This window comes from Lithobates pipiens, unplaced genomic scaffold (genome assembly GCF_037356315.1).
Source record: "Lithobates pipiens isolate NorthernLeopardFrog02 unplaced genomic scaffold, aLitPip1_a1.2 Scaffold_8, whole genome shotgun sequence".
NCBI lineage: Eukaryota > Metazoa > Chordata > Amphibia > Anura > Ranidae > Lithobates > Lithobates pipiens.
In genome coordinates this window covers 677909732-677929744 of record NW_027507903.1, presented here as the reverse complement: position 1 = coordinate 677929744, position 20013 = coordinate 677909732, and the positions used below count along the sequence as shown (strand labels likewise).

Sequence of the window (20013 nt, the reverse complement as noted above, 5' to 3'; positions counted from 1 at the left end):
AGTCTTCGGCCCCTTTTTTTTCCCCCCTAAAGCCTTTGGGGAATCCAAACCACCAAAAATAACACTAAAATTCAGATTTGGCAACCCGAATCTGTGAACATTTTGGTTATTTAATCAGCTCTAATAGTCACTTCTCACTCTCTGATTCCTCATTGGTGTCATGATGGGAGTGTCACTGGGCCATTGGAAGGGCCCGGGGCTTCATAATCGGATGGGGATTATTCTGTGTTATATTTTATATGTAATTTACTGTAATTAATGTTGTTCATGTTTAGTTTTTTATTACTGCTGTAGCACCTCTCTGACACCCCAAAGTAAGGATAGCTCCTCTAGTGACAGGGGCAGGCTATAATTTCAGTCCATGGCTAAAATCGGGAGACGGAGAAAGGATTTTTGGCACCAGGTTAAGGAGGTGAGGGTTAGGGGTCCCAGATACCATAGCAGATCACTGACAGACTCTCCAGATCTAGATCAACAATGAGACAAGCCAAATGAATATGGTTCTAAAGGCCCAATGTATTCACCTTAAAGTGATTGTAAAGGCTTGTTTTTTTTTTTTTTTTTTTTTTTTTTTTAAATAACAAACATGGTGGTGATGATGTGAGATTTGTCGGCATCATCCCCTCCTCCACCTCCTCCATGCCCTCCTTTTCCATGCTCTCCTCTGCTGAATTGTCCTATGAACCACAGGTACCCCCTAAGCATTCAAGGACCTATTCAACAAGTCAGGCTAAAAGATGCCATGCAGTGCTTAAGCTGATCTGTCTAGGGGACAGGAGCCACACCGGTGCAGAGATTATTTCAGCTCTGCACGATCAGGCCTAGCGGTGGTTCATGCCATGCCAGCTTCAGCCTGGAATGGTGGTCTGCAATAATGGCAGAAACCTCCTGTCTGCCCTTTTACAGGGCACATGTCCTCAATTTGGTGGTGCAGCGTTCCCTAAACAGGTACCCAGGGTTGCAAGATCTTCTGAAGCAGGCCAGGAGAATCTGTAGCAATTTCAGGCAGTCATACACATCCAGTGTTAGGTTGGCTGAAATTCAGCAGAAATTTCACCTGCCCGTGAACCGCCTGATTTGTGACATGCCCACAAGGTGAAGCTCAATTTTGGCAATGCTGCAGCAGCTGCACATGCAGAAGAGGGCCGTCAAAGAGTACCTGTCTGAGTATGGCACAAGGACAGGCTCAGGCTGGCTCTGTATTTTCCCCAAGGTCAATGGCTGCTGATAAAGGATGCATGCACTGTACTGTCACCATTTGAGGAGGAAACAAGGATGGTTAGCCGTGATAATGCATGCATATGTGACACAACCCCTGTTGTGTTCCAGCTGGAGCATACTCTGCGTGGCATTATAAACAGGACACTCGAGGCAGAGCAGCGGGAGGAAGAGGAGGACTTCCTTTCCTCTCAAGGCCTGCTTTATGCAGACACCATTCTTGCCACGCCACAGACCATACAGGAGGAGAGGGAGGAGGAGGATTCTAGCAGTTTTAGAGGCATTGAAGCAGAGGAAGACATACATCAAACCTTAAGAGATGGTTTTCCATCCCCAGAACCCTTGGGAGCAGTACATGCCTGGGAGGAGGCAGTTCCACATACTGTAACCCTCAGTGACCCCAAGGACTCTGCTTCTCATGCCTCTGCAAACTTGTGGTGCATGAGCTCCCTTATTCTGCAAAGCCTGCGAAAGAACCTGAGAATTTGTGCCATCAAGAAGAAGGATCTTTATTGTTTGGCAACCCTCCTTGACCACCGTTACAAGGGTAAAATCTCTGAACTCAACCCATCCCCACAGAGGGATCAGGGAGAGGAAATATCTTGAGGACGCCTTAAAGAAGAGTTTATGTAATGCCTTTCCAGACTCTGGTAGGTTACAGTCTCATGGAAAAACTAGTTTTGAGACTTCTGTTGGTCAAAGGAGGAGCGGTTGAGAATGGGGCTGCCTCAGGGATGCATTTCCAAATGTATTTAGTTTGGGCTGCCCTGCATCCAGCGTGCTATCTGAATGGGCAGATGGTTGGAATAACCGGCACATGCACAAATGTGCTACAGGGCTCTTTTGGGATCTGAGCCCTGTGCACGCCCAGGAGGTCGAGGAGAAAATCTCACTTAGGCAAGAAATGCATAAATGCTGCTTTGCAGCACAAAAAAATGACTTTGTTAAAAAAAAATAAACAAATGTGTTTTGTAAGAGAGGAACATCTGTTGCTACATCCACAGAACTGAATTTTACATTAAATAAAGACTTGATGTTCCCATCTTTTACATTGTATGCAGTTCAGTCTTTTGTTTTTTCTTCAAGGTTTTTCTACGTGCGTTCTCTCAGAAGAAGATGTGGTGGATCGGCCTCACAGAGATAGACAATCACTGGCACTGGGTGGACGGCACTTCCTTTGAGTTGACTCCAAAGTACGATAATTGTTATTCATTGATTATACTGAAAATAACCCCAGGTCCCTGACGGGTGGTAGCAGGAGATCCTAAATGGAGGGCACCATATCCAATTAAACCTGAATGTATTCAAGAAAAAAAAAAGCTAGATATGGACTTTGTTAGGCACCCCGAAGATCACAACCAATTAAAATGATAACGTCTTTATTTAAGCCATTGATGGCTAAAAAAAAGATATTATATTTTTAATTGGTTGTGATCTTCGGGGTGCCTAAAAAAGTCCATATATAGTGTCTTCTTTCTTTGAATTCTTGCCCATAGATTTGGGAATTTTTGGTGATTTGTTTACATTATATATACATTTTTCTTGACTAGGGTAGTTCAGATTACTTACTCCCCCAACTCAATTATGTACCTACCCAACCTTTGCCTTCCTTTCCCATTAATAACACGGACACTGTGTTGGATTTAAATGGCCGCTTGGTATTTTATTAACTCAAAAACATATTTAACCATAAACCTTATATGAAAGATCCTTGACAACACCAATCCAAAACTTTTAGGAATCTGTGGTACCTCTATGTTAGATTCTGTCCCCAGCCACAACACTGCCTCGGGGACTTACTAACTGACCACAGAACCCTACCACCTTACTACCTGTTAGTCTAGACTGAACTAGACAAACCAGGAGGACTCCATACCTGAGACGGGTACAACCGTATTTATCATTCAATACCTCAATTTTTGTGCCTTCGTCAAGGACCCCAATCACCAAACCTTTTGCCTGATGCACCTCCAAACTTTTCCTCTGGGGCGGGAGGGTGGGACTTTCCACACCGACTTGTCTTCTGCAACTGAGCCTCCTACTTCCTCCCTTCCTTACACTCCAGCTCCTCCTTATCCTGCACTAGCTCCTCCAATCAGGTAATGGTAAAATTGACTTCTCTGAAACCGTCCCGACCCCTCTTTAACCCCTTGAAGTATGATTGTTCCTTCCACCCCGTCATGTATGCCCTGTGCTTATATTTCATTCCAGCGCCGTACATTTCTTTGCATTTGGAATAGGGTTAGCACTAGTCTCACTGCCATCTTGGCTGCCTTGGCCCAACGATCAGTTCTGTTCACTAACAGGATGAATAAACATAATTATCATGTATTTTACTTATGATTAAATTACAATATTAAGTTCTTATATGCTAATGTTAGGTTCTGTATATAATAAAAGTTTAAGTTTGCAGAAATACGTTGTATGTATGAAAATGTAGCGCTCACTACCCCCCCCCCCCCACCCCCCCAAAAAAGACACGTTGATTTGATCCCAAAGTTCTTTCCCAAGTAAGTGCATTAACAGCCAGGCACATAGTCTCAGTCACTCTTCTGGCTCAATGATAAGCGTAGGGGTATAGGCTTTATTGAAAACTTGAACTTGGATGGGTGCAGTGTAACCATGGGATACTCTGGCAATTTCAAGTAGTAACTTAAGAACACCTATCTCCTTCTACCTCCCTCCTGCCAAGTGCCCCCAGAGCAAGCAACTTGGCATGGGGGCACCCAATCATGCTAATTCATTCAGGTGCGTGCCCTACCCCCCCCCCCACTTCTCACTGGCTCACTGCCTGTGATTGACAGCAGCCGGAGCCATTCTCAGTGAATGAGGAGGGACAATCCCCGGAGAGCCAAGGCTCTCATGCACAGCACTGGAGGAAGATGGGGCTCAGGTAAGTAAGTATTGGGGGGGGTGGGCTGCTGCACAGAGGAAATTTTTTACATTCATGCATAGAATGGATGAAGGGAAAAAAAAAAAACCTTAAGCTTTTACAACGGCTTTAAAGCAGAGTTCCGCCAAATTGTTTTTTTTTTTTTAAAGGCAACATACTGCAGCTGATGACTTTTCAAATATGGACACTTACCTGTACAGGGCACCCGCGATATCGGGCTGTCCCTCGACTCTTAGGTGGAGGCGCCACTATCTTCGGTAAGGGAATCTGGAAGTGAAGCCTTGCGGCTTCATGGCCTAGTTCCCTACTGCGCACTTGCAACTCGCGCTGCGCAATCCCACTGGTCCCCGCTGTCTTCTGGGACCTGTGTGTCTCCCAGAAGACAGTGGGGGGGGGGGCGGAGGAGGCGCCGGACATGGCGTTGATATCCGTGGATACTGCAGCTATCTATGCCCGGAAGTGGGAGCAAATGCCTGAATTAGACAGGTATCTGCTCCCCCCTCCCCCCTGAAAGGTGCCAAATGTGACACCGGAGGGGGGGAGGATTCCGAACAGTGGAAGTTCCATTTTTGGGTGGAACTCCGCTTTAAGCACAAACAGGACTCTGATGAAGGAGGGATAGCAACAGCATATAGTCACTGGGATCTCATACTTCGTTCTGTACTCACTAATGTTTATGGATAGTTGGGTGCCTCCTTCCAATATCTGCCAAACATAATTCTTGTGAAGTCTTCAAACCAGATCCCCCAAATGAAGTACCTCTGTCAGCTCCAGAAGAGTTCTGTAGGAATACCCCCCCCCAAAGAGCACACCTGAGACCTTGATGAGCAAAGCAGCCCTTCAGGCTGAGATCTCCCCCTCCTGGACAAGAACCCCTCTGCTCCAGGCATCAGGCTGTTTATGCTCACTTCTTTCCAGCATTTTGGCACCCCCCCCTTCCCAAGGGATTGTCTGGAACCACATAAATATTCATACCTTTTTGGGGCGTGGCCGGGATGTGAACAAGAGCAGACGTGTGACTGCTGAGCTCCGCTCCACCGCTTATCCTGTCGACTTCCAGCGCTGTTTTTTTCTTCGCACAGCCTCTCCCCCTGACACCCTGGGGTGGAAGAAACCCTCCGGTACCCCGCGGCCCTCTCCGCAGCCCCCGGGAAGGCTCCATTCGTCCGCAGCAGGTGAGGCCCGGTCCGCGGCGGCCATCTTCCCCACGCGGTCCCCCGTCGCCACGATGTCTGTCGGCTCTCAGGCAGCAGCTGATCCTCCTCCATCCCAGGCAGACTCCCACGCTGAGCTCCTGGCAGCGATCAAGGAGGGCAGGGATTCGGTGATGGTGAAAATTGACCATCTGGTGGCCAATGTGAGCCTCATTAGGCATGACATGGACAAATTTAGGGCCCGGTTTACAGAGGCTGAAGGCCGCATATCACAGCTAGAGGACAGCACCAGAGCTGACTCCCGGGACCTCCATGCCTTACAGTTACAAGTTAAAGCCTTACAGGAGAAGTCCATAGATACTGAGAATAGGCTCAGGAGGAATAATATCCGTGTCATAGGCCTCCCTGAGAAGGCAGAGGGTGCGAGGCCTGCTGAATTCACTGAGGCCTTCCTTAAGACGCTCCTGGATTTGCCTGATCTGCCTCCTACATTTATTGTGGAGAGGGCGCACCGACTCCCTCCTACTCCCCCTGTTCCTGGGGCTCCACCGCGGCCGTTTCTATTTAAGCTGTTAAACTACAGAGACCGGGACAGGGTCTTGATGGCGGCCAGAGAAAAGCGGGATCTACTCTTTAATGGGGCCAAGATAATGCTTTTTCCTGACTATTCCCCAGAAGTGCAGCACCGTAGGCGCTCCTTTACTGAAGTCAGGAAGCGCCTGCGAAATGAGGGCCTCAAGTATAGCCTCCTGTATCCAAGTAAACTTCGGGTGATTGCTGATGATCGTGCACACCTTTTCATGGACCCAGAAGCTGCCTTGTCCTGGTTGGATGGCCGCAGATGAACTACACCGCACTGCGGATGCCACCTGCACCTTTACAATGCCTGCCTGGCGCTCTACTCCTTTTTTTGATTTCCCTGCTGGATCCTTGCCAGGTGGCCGTTGCACCTACTGACTTTCATCTTTTATCCTGCCTGCACACAGGGATCGGAATACTGCCATCTACCTTGTGCCTGCTCCGGCACCTACGCCCCTGAGTTTCTATTTTTCTTTTCCTGTACGCCTGGTTGTGATGCCACTACTATTCTGCTGGGCACTTTCGCAGGAGCGGGCCTACTCAGCAGACTACGGAAGACACGTACACACTACTACAAGCAAGTGCTGCCACTGCGGCGTGATTGCCGCCCCCCACATCCACCCCTCTCCCTAGTCTTTTTTTTTGTCCCCCCCCCCTCTTTTTCTTTATGTACTTTTTGATTTTTGATTTTTGTTTTTTCCCTTTTCTGGTCGGTGGTTCGCGCCCCTTTGTACCAGTGGAACTGGGGCGACCACTGCCGGTGTAGGGTCCCAGTTGGAGACACTTGCACCTGTTAGCTAGGACTTTCTTTGTTTGGGGACAAACTATTCCCGGACCCCCCCTCGTTTTTCTTTTTAGGGGGAGCGATGGGATATAGTAGGAAAGGCATTCCGTGCCTGGGTAGTTTGGAGCCTGTTTTGACCTCCACAGTTCTATGTGCAACTGCATTTGTTTGTTTGTGTTTTATGTTGTGTCTCAGTGCTGACGGTATTATCTGCAATGTAATTATGATCTTGCTGCCTACAGGGTGCCCCTGGATGGGTCCCCCCCGCTTCTCCTGCTCCCCTTTCCTTTATATACCGAATGGCTAGCCAGGTTTCGGATTCGTTTACTGTCCTCTCCTGGAATGTTAGAGGCCTGAATTCTAAATTTAAGAGAGCCCTGCTCTTCCAATATTTGAAAACCCATTCCCCCCAGCTTATCCTTCTCCAGGAAACTCACCTTTTGGGCAGCAAGGTCCTCACTCTTAAGAAACCCTGGATACAACGGGGTATACATGCCACTTACTCCACTTATGCCAGGGGGGTGTCCATCCTTATACACAGGAATTTTCCGTGTGTTATTGAAGAGGTCCGCACGGACCCTCTGGGGAAGTTTGTGATCTTAGTGTTTACCCTGTATTCTCAAAGATACATTTTTGTGAATCTCTATATTCCCCCCCCCTTTCTCATCCACATTACTGTATGATGTTTTGGACAAAATTTCACCTTTCTGTCCTGGGCGGGTGCTGGTGATGGGGGACTTCAATGCCACCCTGTCTCCAGACCTGGACAGGCCTTCGCCTGCTAAGAGGCAGTGTTTGGAGCTTTCCGGATGGGCTCGGGCGGTTGGTTTGGAGGAGGTCTGGAGGTGGAGGCACCCTGACAAGAGGGCATATTCTTGTTTTTCAGCTTCTTATAAGACAGCATGCCGGATTGACTTGGCCTTCTCCAACCCCGCACTGTTAGCGGACGTGTTGGAGGCGTCCTATCTCCCCAGTGGATTGTCTGACCATTGCCCGCTGGCGGTGGTGCTTCGCTCCCCAGCCTCCCGTAACGCGGCACTTTGGCGGTTGGGTGCACACTGGGTTTCGCATCCTGACCTGTCCGACAAATTGCCGGACCATCTGGCGGAATTTTGGGAGGTGAATGTGGGGACCTCTTCCCCTGCAACTGTTTGGGATGCTTTTAAGGCTTATGCCAGGGGCCAATATATTTCCTGTATTGCTGATATTAAGAAAAAACAGACGGGTATGACTCTCTCATTGCAACGAGCAGTTGATGATTGTAATGCCACTTACACGGCGAATCCCAACCCGGTAAATTTTGACTTACTAATGGAAGCTCAGAGGGACTTGCAGTTACACCTGACGGAGATTACCAGACTTGACATGTATAAGGGGAAACAGCGGGTATTTGAACAAGGAGATAGGAATGGACGTCTGTTGGCAATGATGGCTCAGCATGATCATCCCCTCACTCTGGTGTCTGCCTTGCAGACTCCGGATGGGGACACCGTGACCTCCCCCTCGGATATACTGCGGACTTTCAGCGCCTTTTATGAAGGGTTGTACTCCTAAGGCCGCGTACACACGGGCGGACTGTTCGCTCAACTTTGTCCGCTGAACAGTGTTTCAGCGGACAGTCCGCTCGTGTGTGGGGCTTCAGCGGACAGTTTCAGCGGACAGTTTGACGAACAAAGTTTTTCGGAAATTCCGAAAAACTGTCCGCTGAAACTTGGTTTGAGCGAACAGTCCGCCCGTGTGTAGGCCACTTTCGAAATGAGCAAACTGTTCCCGCTCGGAAGAAAGTCTGCTCATTTCGAGCGCGTGTGCAGGTAGGCGGGGCCCGCGACGGAGACGTCGCGGGCCCCGCTGCCTGGTATGGACTTAAAGGGGAACCCCAACGCCGAAAAAAATCGACATGGGGGTCCCCCCCAAGTCCACAACAGACCCTTGTCCGAGCACGCTACCCGGCCGGCCAGGAAAGGGGGGCGAGCGAGCGCGCCCCCCCTCCCGAGCCGTACCAGGCCGCGTGCCCTCAACATGGGGGGTGCCTTGGGGAAGGGGGGGCCGCGCGGCCCCCCCACCCCAAAGCACCTTGTCCCCATGTTGATGAGGACAAGGGCCTCTTCCCGACAACCCTGGCCGTTGGTTGTCGGGGTCTGCGGGCGGGGGGCTTATCGGAATCCGGGAGCCCCCTTTAATAAGGGGGCCCCCGGATACCGGCCCCCCACCCTATGTGAATGAGTATGGGGTACAATGTACCCCTACCCATTCACCTGTGAAATAAAGTACAAAAAAAAACACAACACAGGGAAAAAATATTTTATTGCACAGCTCCGGGGGGTCTTCCGTCTTCGGGGGTCTTCTCGCCGGACTCCTCCGCTATCTTCTTGTAGCTCTTTTGCTAGCGGAGGAGTCTGGCTTTCTTCCTCCCCGCCGCCGGCCTCTTCTCCCGACTTCGGGGGTCTTGTCCCCCTCTTCGGTTCTTCTGCCGGGCCACCGCGCCTTCTTATAGCTCTTTTGCAGGCGGTGGCCCGGTCTTCTGTCGCCGCTGTCGTCGCCGCCGCCTTCCGTTCTTCTTCTTCTTCTTCTTCTTCATCTTCTTCTTCTTCTTCTTCTCCAGGAGATGTTGACACGTCGCTCTCTCCGGCCGGAATGGCAGAGCCGCGCTGTGCGGCCACTTATATTGGGGGAAAGACTTTACCCCATGGCCGGTAGACTTGGCCGGTAGACTTTACCCCATGCTCCCCTCGGTGATAGACTCTGACCAAACTGGTTTCATGCCCCGTAGGTCCACGGACATTAACCTCAGGAGACTGTTTACTAACATTCACGCCCAACATTTGAACGTGGGAACCCGGGTGGTGGCCTCCTTGGATGTCGAGAAGGCCTTCGACACGGTGGAATGGCCTTTTTTGTGGGAAACACTGCGGAAAATGGGCTTCCCCTTGTTGTTTATTAATTGGCTTCAGGTGATTTATCGGAGCCCGACCTCGTCGGTCCAGTTGGGGGGAGCCCTTTCCGCCCCTTCAGGCTTTTTAGGGGGACCAGGCAGGGATGCCCTCTCTCTCCGGCATTGTTTGCCCTTGCGATTGAGCCTGTGGCTGAGGCACTGCATGTTTCGCCCCAGGTGTCAGGTCTGCGTATTGGGCTGCTGGAGGAGAGGGTGGCCCTGTACGCGGATGACATGCTGCTCTTTCTTAATGATGCTGGTCCTGCACTGAGGGGGGTGTTGGATGTGCTGGATACGTATGCGAAGGTCACTGGTCTCAGGGTGAACTGGTCCAAATCTCTTTTGTTCCCGATTGATCAGGGGGCAAGCGCCACTTCGCTCTCGGACAATCCCCTTGTCTGGGTTGACTCGTTTAAGTATCTGGGGGTTCAGGTTTCTCACTTGGCGTCAGATTACCTTACACTCAATCTTACCCCGGTTTTTTTAGATATTCAGGCCAAACTTAAATCATGGAGTAACCTGCCATTATCGCTCTGGGGGCGTATAAATCTCCTTAAGATGAAGGTCATCCCCAGACTTACTTACCTGTTCCGTCACTCCCCGCAGTGGTTGCCTAAGTCGTTTTTCAAAAAACTGAACCAGATTTTTTCCTCCTTTATTTGGGGCTCCTCATCTCCCAGGTACCGCTTGACGACTCTGATGAGACCACGGACGCAGGGGGGCATGGCCTTCCCAGACTGTTAAAAATACTATCTGTCTGCACAGCTAGTCACGGTTGCCTGGTGGCTGCAGCCGGACCAAACGAACTCCTCCACTGTTCTGGAGGCCTCGGTTCTGGGTTCGTTGGAGGCCCTCAGGCTCCTAATATACCGGGGCCCTCGGGCTCCCTTTTCCTTGACTCCCTCCATGGTCGCTACTCTGCGAGCATGGCGGGCGGGGCTGGCCCTGGAGGGCCGTGAACGTTCTGATGTGTCCCCTAATGCCCCTCTGTGGCTGAATCCTGGCCTGTCTCACCTATACCAGATCCCTGACCCATGCGCATGGAATAAGCTAGGGATTAAGCTTGTGTCGCATGTTGTGGAGCAGGGCTCTCTACTCCCCTTTACCAGCCTGATTTCCAAGTACAATGTTCCTGGTCACTATCTATTCCGATACCTTCAATTGGCCCACGCGTTCACGGCACAATTCCCGAATTCCTCCTGCAGTCTGACACACTCGAAACTGGAACACACACTTAGGACTGACTGTGACAGGAAACCTACTTCAGTTTTATATTCCCATCTCATAATGGTGTCGCTACCGGCTCTTGATAAACTTTGGGCCAGGTGGCGGACTGACATCCCCTCACTTGACACGGATGACTGGGATGATGTGTGGGACCTTCCTTTTAACTCCCTGGTCTCTATTAGGGACCGCCTTGTGCAATTTAAAATTGTGCACCGGGCCTACTATACCCCGTACAGACTCCATAGGATGAACCCTGCGCACTCTCCGAGCTGTTGGCGATGTGGTGCCTCCCCTGGGGACTTTACACATATTTTTTTGGCTGTGCCCTAGGGTCCGGCAGTTCTGGGAGTCAGTGTTGCATCTGATCAGCAAGGTCATCATGACTACGGTGCCTTTGGCCATGGAGGTCTGCATGCTGGGACTTATTGAGCCGGTGGTGCAGTCCACGGCCAAACGCACGTTGATTGGACTGCTACTCTTTTATGCTCGTAAAAATATTGCTATGCACTGGAAAAAGGCAGATCCCCCATCTGTGGTGCAATGGAAGCGCCTGGTGAATAACAGTCTTCCCCTTTACAAAGATACTTACCTGCATCGGGGATGTCCAAGGAAATACGATAAGGTCTGGCATGGAGATGGTGGTTGTGGTTGCGGGGGGTATTGATCCGTTTGATCTGTACTGCCATATATGTGCTCCCCTCCCCTTTTTTTGGGGGGAGCTGTCTTTTGTTTTCTGTTATTATGGAACAAGACGGGGGATTCTATATGCTACCAGAAGTTATGGGGGCCGCCAGTGGAATACCCTTTTTGTTTTCTACTATGTCTGCTGATGTATTATGTTGCATTGACTATCTCTGTGTCATGAAACAGCTTTTGTATACTGTGAGCACTGTTGTTTTTCTATGTTGTTTGTTATAAAACCTTTAATAAACATATTTTAATAAATATTCATACCTTTGATTGGACTGTCCGAGCCCACTACTTCCCAGAACCATCCAGAAACTGGGCAAAGCAGCCAAACACACAGCATGAGAAACTCAGAGCAGAACAGAGTTACCACAAGCAGCTCCGCTGACTACAAGAGAGCTGAAGACTAAATGTAACTAACCTAGCATCTATCTAGAAGGGTGCAACAAGAACAATGTGTTGTTGTCTGGATTCTCTGAATATCTGGTTGTGGAATGTGGAGACATATAGTCTACTTGTTCTACAATGAGGTATTTGGAAGTCTGTGGATTGTTCAAGCTGAAAAGGTGTTCCAAGATAACAGAAATTAATGTCTCTTCTAATTAATGATTTGCTGCTTCTGATAAGTTTTATATGACCTATTAAGTACATTATTTATGTTCTGCATAGCAGTAGGTCAGAATTAAAAGTTTTAGATCCAAAGACCAAGACTTTTGAACTAGGGCAGTGATGGTGAACCTTGGCACCCCAGATGTATTAGAACTACATTTCCCATGATGCTCTTGCACTCTGCAGTGTAGTAGAGCATCATGGGAAATGTAGTTCCAAAACATCTGGAGTGCCAAGGTTTGCCATCACTGAACTAGGGTCTCCATGTGCTTCTTTCTTATTAAAAACGTTGTTTCTTCCCTGCAGGTTCTGGGAGGCTGGTCAACCTGATAACTATGCGAATCGAGCTCTCCAAGGTGGGGAAGATTGCGCTCAGTTGAGGGGGGGAGAAGGATGGAATGATGCCCACTGTTCCGCAAAGCACTTATATATCTGTGAGAAAAAAATGCTCTGAAGGAAAGATATGAGGAAACCAATATCTTCCTCTAGTTGTCCACCAACTTATAGTACTCATCAAACACCAGCAATGAGGTCAATCAAATCTATAGGAATGTATAGTTTTCAAGGAATGTATAGTTTTCAAGGAACAATGTTTAGCTGTGTCAAGAGCCATTGGTTTGGGGGCTTGCTTCTATTCCCCTACATGGGCCACTCAAGGAAGCTGTAGGGAAGCCAGAAGACCCCCCAACATTCTTCTTTTCACGCACATACATGCTTATTCAGTACAGTGCATAAACCTAGCAGCCAATCAGACAACTTATTCAATTGATGATTTGCATTAAAGGGAAATTGGATTGGTTGCTCTGGGTGGCGTTAACCAGTTTGCCCTCTTTCGGCTTCTCCTGTGCTTCTTTTAATGTGTAAATGGAGTCAATCAATAAAGATGATCTCATACAGGCATTGACTTTCTATGTCACTAGAAATATTTTTTGTTGGTGTACAAACAGATTTGCACACCCTGTTTGAATAAAATTGGGCACAGAAAAGGTCAAAGTCAGGATCCCCATCCAGTGCCATCTTAATAGCATCATGGGCCCCTTGGCAGAGTAATGCAATGGGACCCCTACCAGCGTGCTTTGGGTGTCTCCATCACAATGCCCATAGACATCAGGTGCCCCCATCATAGTGCCTCTTTATATCAGGTGTCCCCCATCACCCTGTCCCCATACAATGGGTGTCCTCATCACAGTGTCCCCATACATCAGGTGTCCCCTATCACAGTGTCCCCAATCATAGTGTCCCTATACATCAGGTGTCACCATCACAGTGTCCCCACACCTCAGGTCCCCTCATCACAGTGTCCACATGCATCAAGGTTCCCCCATCACTGTATCCTCATACATCAGGTGTCACCATCATAGTGTCCCCACACTTCTGGTCCCCTCATCACAGTGTCCCCATGCATCAAGGTTCCCCCATCACTGTATCCTTATACATCAGGTGTCCCCATCACAGTGCCCTCATACATCAGAGTTGTCCCCCCCCCCCTCATTTCCCCCTTGTACTCACAGATCACAAATGATGTTCCCACCTGCACTGAAAGGCAGCTCCTCATTGCTCTCCTGTGCTGAGACTGAGGTGAGTTCTCAGTCTCAGTGTCGGCTCTCTTCTGTCCCCTGCAGGAGGAATGAGAAAGCAGAATCCTCTCTCCAGCAGAAGCCAGACACTTTTCCTTCTGACAGGAGTGAAATTTCAGTTATTTCTGTCAAAGAACAGTGGCACAAGCGACCAAATCAAAGTACACTCCCCAACACATCTCCCCCCCCCTTTTTCCTGGCCCTGGGGCCCCTGGGCATGTGCCTATTCATTAAAATGGATCTGTCCCCATCTCCATATGTGAGCCCTATAGCCAGTGATGTCACTGGTGGTGTTGTGTTATAATATCATCCTTTTGCACTAAATGATATATGAATGTTGGACCCCACCAGATACTCAGGTAGATGAGGATTCTCATAAACGCCTGTAGGCAGGTGTAGTGTTCCCCTCCATCCAGTAGGTAGCACTGTACCATTATACAGATGGACTGGAGTCTTTTAGGGGAAATGTCTCTCTCCTCCAATGAGACAGGATCAAGCTGTCTCATTGGATGTTGTAACCTGTGGTGACCTTCGGAGGCTGTCTGGGTCTGACCTGGTAATATAAGGTCCCAACGTCATTCGGGCATGCCTAGAGCGAGTGGAAGGTCAGGGAGAGAGCCTGCTGGTTAGGAAAAGTACATAGCACAGGGAGAGGTTCCTGGTGAGAAGGGTCAGCCCTGAGAAAATGCCTATCTTGAGGAAAACATCCCGGTACCTTGATCACTTCAGTGGGCTCTCCTCATCATATTGCCATTCTGGTACGTGGTAAACCACCACCTCTCCAATGGAAGCCGCCCTCTGGTTATACTGGTCCAAGCATGGTAACACCATAAAAATACCACATGTTATATTGATTATATCAGTACTTACAAAAACTTTGTTTACTACTTCTGTTATACAATATACTGTATAAGACAAATTCAACTTCTTGAACTGTGTGTGTGTGTGTGTGGTCTCTCCCTGATAACCTGGGCCTAGGCCCCACCTACACACTGGTAGCCAGGGTATATCGCAGCGTCCCTTGTTTTTTACCTTATCCAGTGCTGCTGGTCTCCTCCACCCTCTTTCAGACATTTTATGTTTCTAAGCAATTGCTCACAGCCTTGCCTGCACATCATGGCTCTGAACCGACATCTTGATGGTGACAATGGTGGACCGTGCCTGAGTAATGTGTGTTAGCATGGGCTGAACGTGACAGAGTGAGAACGCAGGAGGACTAGACATGTGCATTCGTTTTCGTCCGAATGCATTTTCGTCCGAATTTCAGCTATTTTTGTTTTCGTTTTGACAAACGATAACGAAAGCACAAAATCTGAAAAACGAAAGATCCGACATAAATAAATGCTTTGTTTTCATTGTTACAACAGTTCGATATAGAATAGGAGATTCGATGTGACTCTGACAATAACAATCTGTCTATAGAACCTGTGGTCGAATGTGCCTAACCTTACCTCTATTAGTCCAAGATTATATAGAGAAAATATTCGACAGAGAAAAAAGATTTGACAGAGAGAAAAGATTCTGCAAGTTACTGTCCTAAAAAGTGTTTGGGGACCTGGGTCCTGCCCCAGGGGACATGTATCAATGCAAAAAAAAGTTTTAAAAACGGCCGTTTTTTCGGGAGCAGTGATTTTAATAATGATTAAAGTGAAACAATAAAAGTGTAATATTCCTTTAAATTTCGTAAGGGGGGTTGTCTATAGTATGCCTGTGAAGGGGCGCATGTTTCTGGTGCTTAGAACTGTCCCTGCACAAAGTGTCATTTATGCAGGAAAAAAAGTCCTTTAAAATCACTCGCAGCTATTATGAATTGTCGGCTCCGTAATACAGAGAACACTCATTGAAAGTCATTGATAAAAAAATAAATAAAAAAAAAAAAAGCGTGGGGGTCCCCCAAATTCAATTACCAGGCCCTTCAGGTCTGGTATGGATATTAAGGGGAGCCCTGCCTCAAATTTAAGAAAAAAATTGACGTGGGGTTCCCCCTAAATATCCATAACCAGACCCTTCAGGTCTGGTATGGATATTAAGGGGAACCCCGCGTCAAATTAAAAAAAAAATTGACGTGGGGTTCCCCCTAAAAATCCATACCAGACCCTTTATCCGAGCACGCAACCTGGCAGGCCGCAGGAAAAGAGGGGGGGACGAGAGCGCCCCCCCTCCCTCCTGAACCGTACCAGGCCACATGCCCTCAACATTGGGAGGATGCTTTGGGGGTCTGTGACCCCTCAAAGCACCTTGTCCCCATGTTGATGAGGACAAGGGCCTCATCCCCACAACCGTGGCCGGGGGTTGTGGAGGTCTGCGGGCGGGGGGCTTATCAGAATCTGGAAGCCCCCTTTAACAAGGGGACCCCCAGATCCCGGCCCCCCCCTGTTTGAAATGGTAAGGGGGTACAAAAGTACCCCTACCATTTCACAAAGAAAGTGTAAAAAATGGTTAAATAAAACAAATACACTTTTGAAAAATTCCTTTATTAAAAATAAAAAAATAAAAAAAAGATTCCAGCGGCGGTAATCCACTCTTGCTATCCAGCGACGGACGGTCGTCTTTCCAGCGATGGCTCATCTCATCCAGCGCAGCGAATACATCCTTCTTCTGTCTCCGTGGAGGAGACACTGCAGGCATTCCGGCGGCCTGACGTTTCTTATATACGGAGGGCGGGGCCACCCGTCACCTGACCCCGCCCCCCTCTGACGCAAGGGGAAACCCGGGGTTCCCTGTGATGTATGGGTGACCCCGCACCCCTCTGATGTAACACAGGCAGGTTTCCGTTACATCAGAGGGGAGCGGGGTCACCCATACGTCACGGGGAACCCCGGGTTTCCCCTTGTGTCAGGGGGGGGCGGGGTCAGGTGACGGATGGCCCCGCCCTCCGTATATAAGAAACGTCAGGCCGCCGGAATCCTTGCAGTGTCTCCTCCTTGGAGACAGAAAAGGGATGTATTCGCTGCGCTGGATGAGATGAGCCATCGCTGCAGAGAAGACCGTCCGTCGCTGGATAGCAAGAGTGGATTACCGCCGCTGGAATCTTTTTTTTATTTTTTTATTTTTAACCACTTTCAGACCGGACCATTTTGCTGGTAAATGACCAGAGGTCTTTTTACACTTTGGCACTGCGCTGCTTTAACTGGTAATTGCGCGGTCATGCAATGTTGTACCCAAACAAAATTTGCGTCCTTTTCTTCCCACAAATAGAGCTTTCTTTTGATGGTATTTGATTGCCTCTGCGATTTTTATTTTTTGCGATATAAACGTAAAAAGACCGCAACTTTTGAAAAAAAATGATATTTTCTACTTTTTGTTATTAGAAAAATCCAATAAACTCAATTTTAGTCATACATTTAGGCCAAAATGTATTCAGCCACATGTCTTTGGTAAAAAAAAAGTCAATAATTGTATATTTATTGGTTTGCGCAAAAGTTGTCACATCTACAAACTAAGGTACGTTTTCTGGAATTTACGCAGCTTTTAGTTTACGACTGCCTATCTCATTTCTTGAGGTGCTAAAATGGCAGGGCAGTACAAAACCCCCCCAAATGACCCCATTTTGGAAAGTAGACCCCCTAAGGAAATTGATAAGAGGCATGTTGAGCCCATTGAATATTTTATTTTTTTGCCTCAAGCGATTGAATAATGACAAAAAAAAATTTTTTTTTTTTTTTTACACAAAGTTGTCACTAAATGATATATTGCTCACACATGCTATGGGCGTATGTGAAATGACACCCCAAAATAAATTCTGCTGCTTCTCCTGAGTATGGGGATACCACATATGTGGGACTTTTTGGGAGCCTAGCCGCGTACAGGGCCCCGAAAACCAAGCACCGCCTTCAGGCTTTCTAAGGGCGTAAATTTTTGAGTTCACTTCTCACTACCTATTACAGTTTTGAAGGCCATAAAATGCCAAGATGGCACAAAACCCCCACAAATGACCCCATTTTAGAAAGTAGACACCCCAAGCTATTTGCTGAGAGGCATGTTGAGTTCATGGAATATTTTATATTTTGCCACAAGTTGCGGGAAAATTACAAACTTTTTTTTTTTTTTTTTTTTTTAACAAAGTTGTCACTAAATGATATATTGCTCATGCATGCCATGGGCATATGTGAAATGACACCCCAAAATAAATTCTGCTGCTTCTCCTGAGTACGGGGATACCACATATGTGGGACTTTTTGGGAGCCTAGCCGCGTACGGGGCCCCGAAAACCAAGCACCGCCTTCAGGCTTTCTAAGGGCGTACATTTTTGAGTTCACTTCTCACTACCTATTACAGTTTTGAAGGCCATAAAATGCCAAGATGGCACAAAACCCCCACAAATGACCCCATTTTAGAAAGTAGACACCCCAAGCTATTTGCTGAGAGGCATGTTGAGTCAATGGAATATTTTATATTTTGCCACAAGTTGCGGGAAAATTACAAACTTTTTTTTTCACAAAGTTGTCACTAAATGATATATTGCTCACGCATGCCATGGGCATATGTGAAATGACACCCCAAAATAAATTCTGCTGCTTCTCCTGAGTACGGGGATACCACATATGTGGGACTTTTTGGGAGCCTAGCCGCGTACGGGGCCCCGAAAACCAAGCACCGCCTTCAGGCTTTCTAAGGGCGTTACAGTTTTGAAGGCCATAAAATGCCAAGATGGCACAAACCCCCCCCAAATGACCCCATTTTGGAAAGTAGACACCCCTAAATTTAGGGGTACACTAGTGAGACTAGGTAATAAATGGCGGGTGCCCTGAAACTATAAAAAAATAACTAACCAACCAGCGTCACCTGTAACAGTTATATGGTGATCACTGGTGAAAGGGTTAACTAGGGGGCAATTAGGGGGCTTTATGCGGTAGTATATGGGGGTCCCTGGCGCTATAAAAAGCTGCAGCGAACCTAAATACCTACTTGCCTAACTAGCGTCACCTGTGACACTAATACAGCGATCAGAAAAACGATCGCTTATTAGGCTGGGTTCACACTGGAGCGATGCGGGAACGCCACGAATGCGCGGCGGGTTCCCGCATCGCATGCCTCCCGGCGGCAGTTCACACTGCCCTATGCGAACTGCTGGGAGTGTCAGTGAAATGTTACTGACACCCCCAGATCAGTTCGCATATCGCAGTGCGATCTGCAAACTCGGATCGCATGGTGTGATCCGATTCTGCTGCGGGCCAAAAAAAGGGTCCCGTGCGAATTTGCGGCGGGTGCGGCGGGTGCGGCGGGTGCGGCGAATGGCTGAACTCGAATCGCACAGAGATCGGATGTGATTTGCACTGCAGTGCGGTGCGAATCACATTCGTTCTCATAAACCGCTGCAATGTGAACCCAGCCTTAGTGACACTGGCGACGGGGGGTGATCACGGGGTTAAACCTTTATTGGGGGGGTTAGGGGGGTACATTAGAACTAAAGGGGGCTAACCCTAACTGCCCTAACAGTTATTACAGTCACAAATGACACCAATGCAAAAAAAAAAAAAAAAAATGACATTGGTGTCACTGTGACTGGGGGGCAGGGGTAATTGGGGGGGTGATCGGGGGGTAAAGGGGGTGTGTGAGTGTGCCTGGCATGTTCTACTGTGTGTGTAGAGTGTTGGTGCAACTCACCGATCCGCTCTCCTCCATGTCGGAACGAAAAATACCGACACGGAGGAGAGAATACATCACTTCCTCTCCTGTGTTTACATTACAGGAGAGGAAGTGATGTCACCGGGGATTTCTATTCGTCGGGAGCGATCGCGAGGGGGTGGCCATGAATGAATGGCCGCCCCCTCGTCCCGGATCGCTCCCGGACGAAAACCGACCGCCGCAGGCACCGGGCGGGGGCCCGATCGGGCCCCCGACCCGCGGGAGGCAAGGGACGTACATGTATGTCCTTATGCCTGCCCGTGCCATTCTACCGACGTACATCGGCGTGCGGCGGTCGGCAACTGGTTAATAAAGGAATTTTTCAAAAGTGTATTTGTTTTATTTAACCATTTTTTACACTTTCTTTGTGAAATGGTAGGGGTACTTTTGTACCCCCTGACCATTTCAAACAGGGGGGGGGGGCGGGATCTGGGGGTCCCCTTGTCAAAGGGGGCTTCCAGATTCTGATAAGCCCCCCGCCCGCAGACCTCCACAACCACCGGCCAGGGTTGTGGGGATGAGGCCCTTGTCCTCATCAACATGGGGACAAGGTGCTTTGAGGGGTCACAGACCCCCAAAGCATCCTCCCAATGTTGAGGGCATGTGGCCTGGTACGGTTCAGGAGGGAGGGGGGCCGCTCTCTCGTCCCCCCCTCTTTTCCTGCGGCCTGCCAGGTTGCGTGCTCGGATAAAGGGTCTGGTATGTATTTTTAGGGGGAACCCCAC

At 48.7% G+C, this 20013-nt stretch overlaps 1 protein-coding gene across 1 annotated transcript in view; it reads left to right on the top strand.

The window, feature by feature from the left end:
- The window catches only part of LOC143962016 (uncharacterized), a 40341-nt gene extending 27360 nt beyond the window's left edge, over nucleotides 1-12981 (top strand). The window contains exons 20-21 of the mRNA XM_077471358.1: nucleotides 2305-2411; nucleotides 12390-12981. Of these exons, the coding sequence (XP_077327484.1) occupies nucleotides 2305-2411; nucleotides 12390-12537 (255 nt within the window). The 3' untranslated portion in view covers nucleotides 12538-12981. The remainder of the gene's footprint in view (nucleotides 1-2304; nucleotides 2412-12389) is intronic.
- Nucleotides 12982-20013: the final 7032 nt, after the last annotated feature.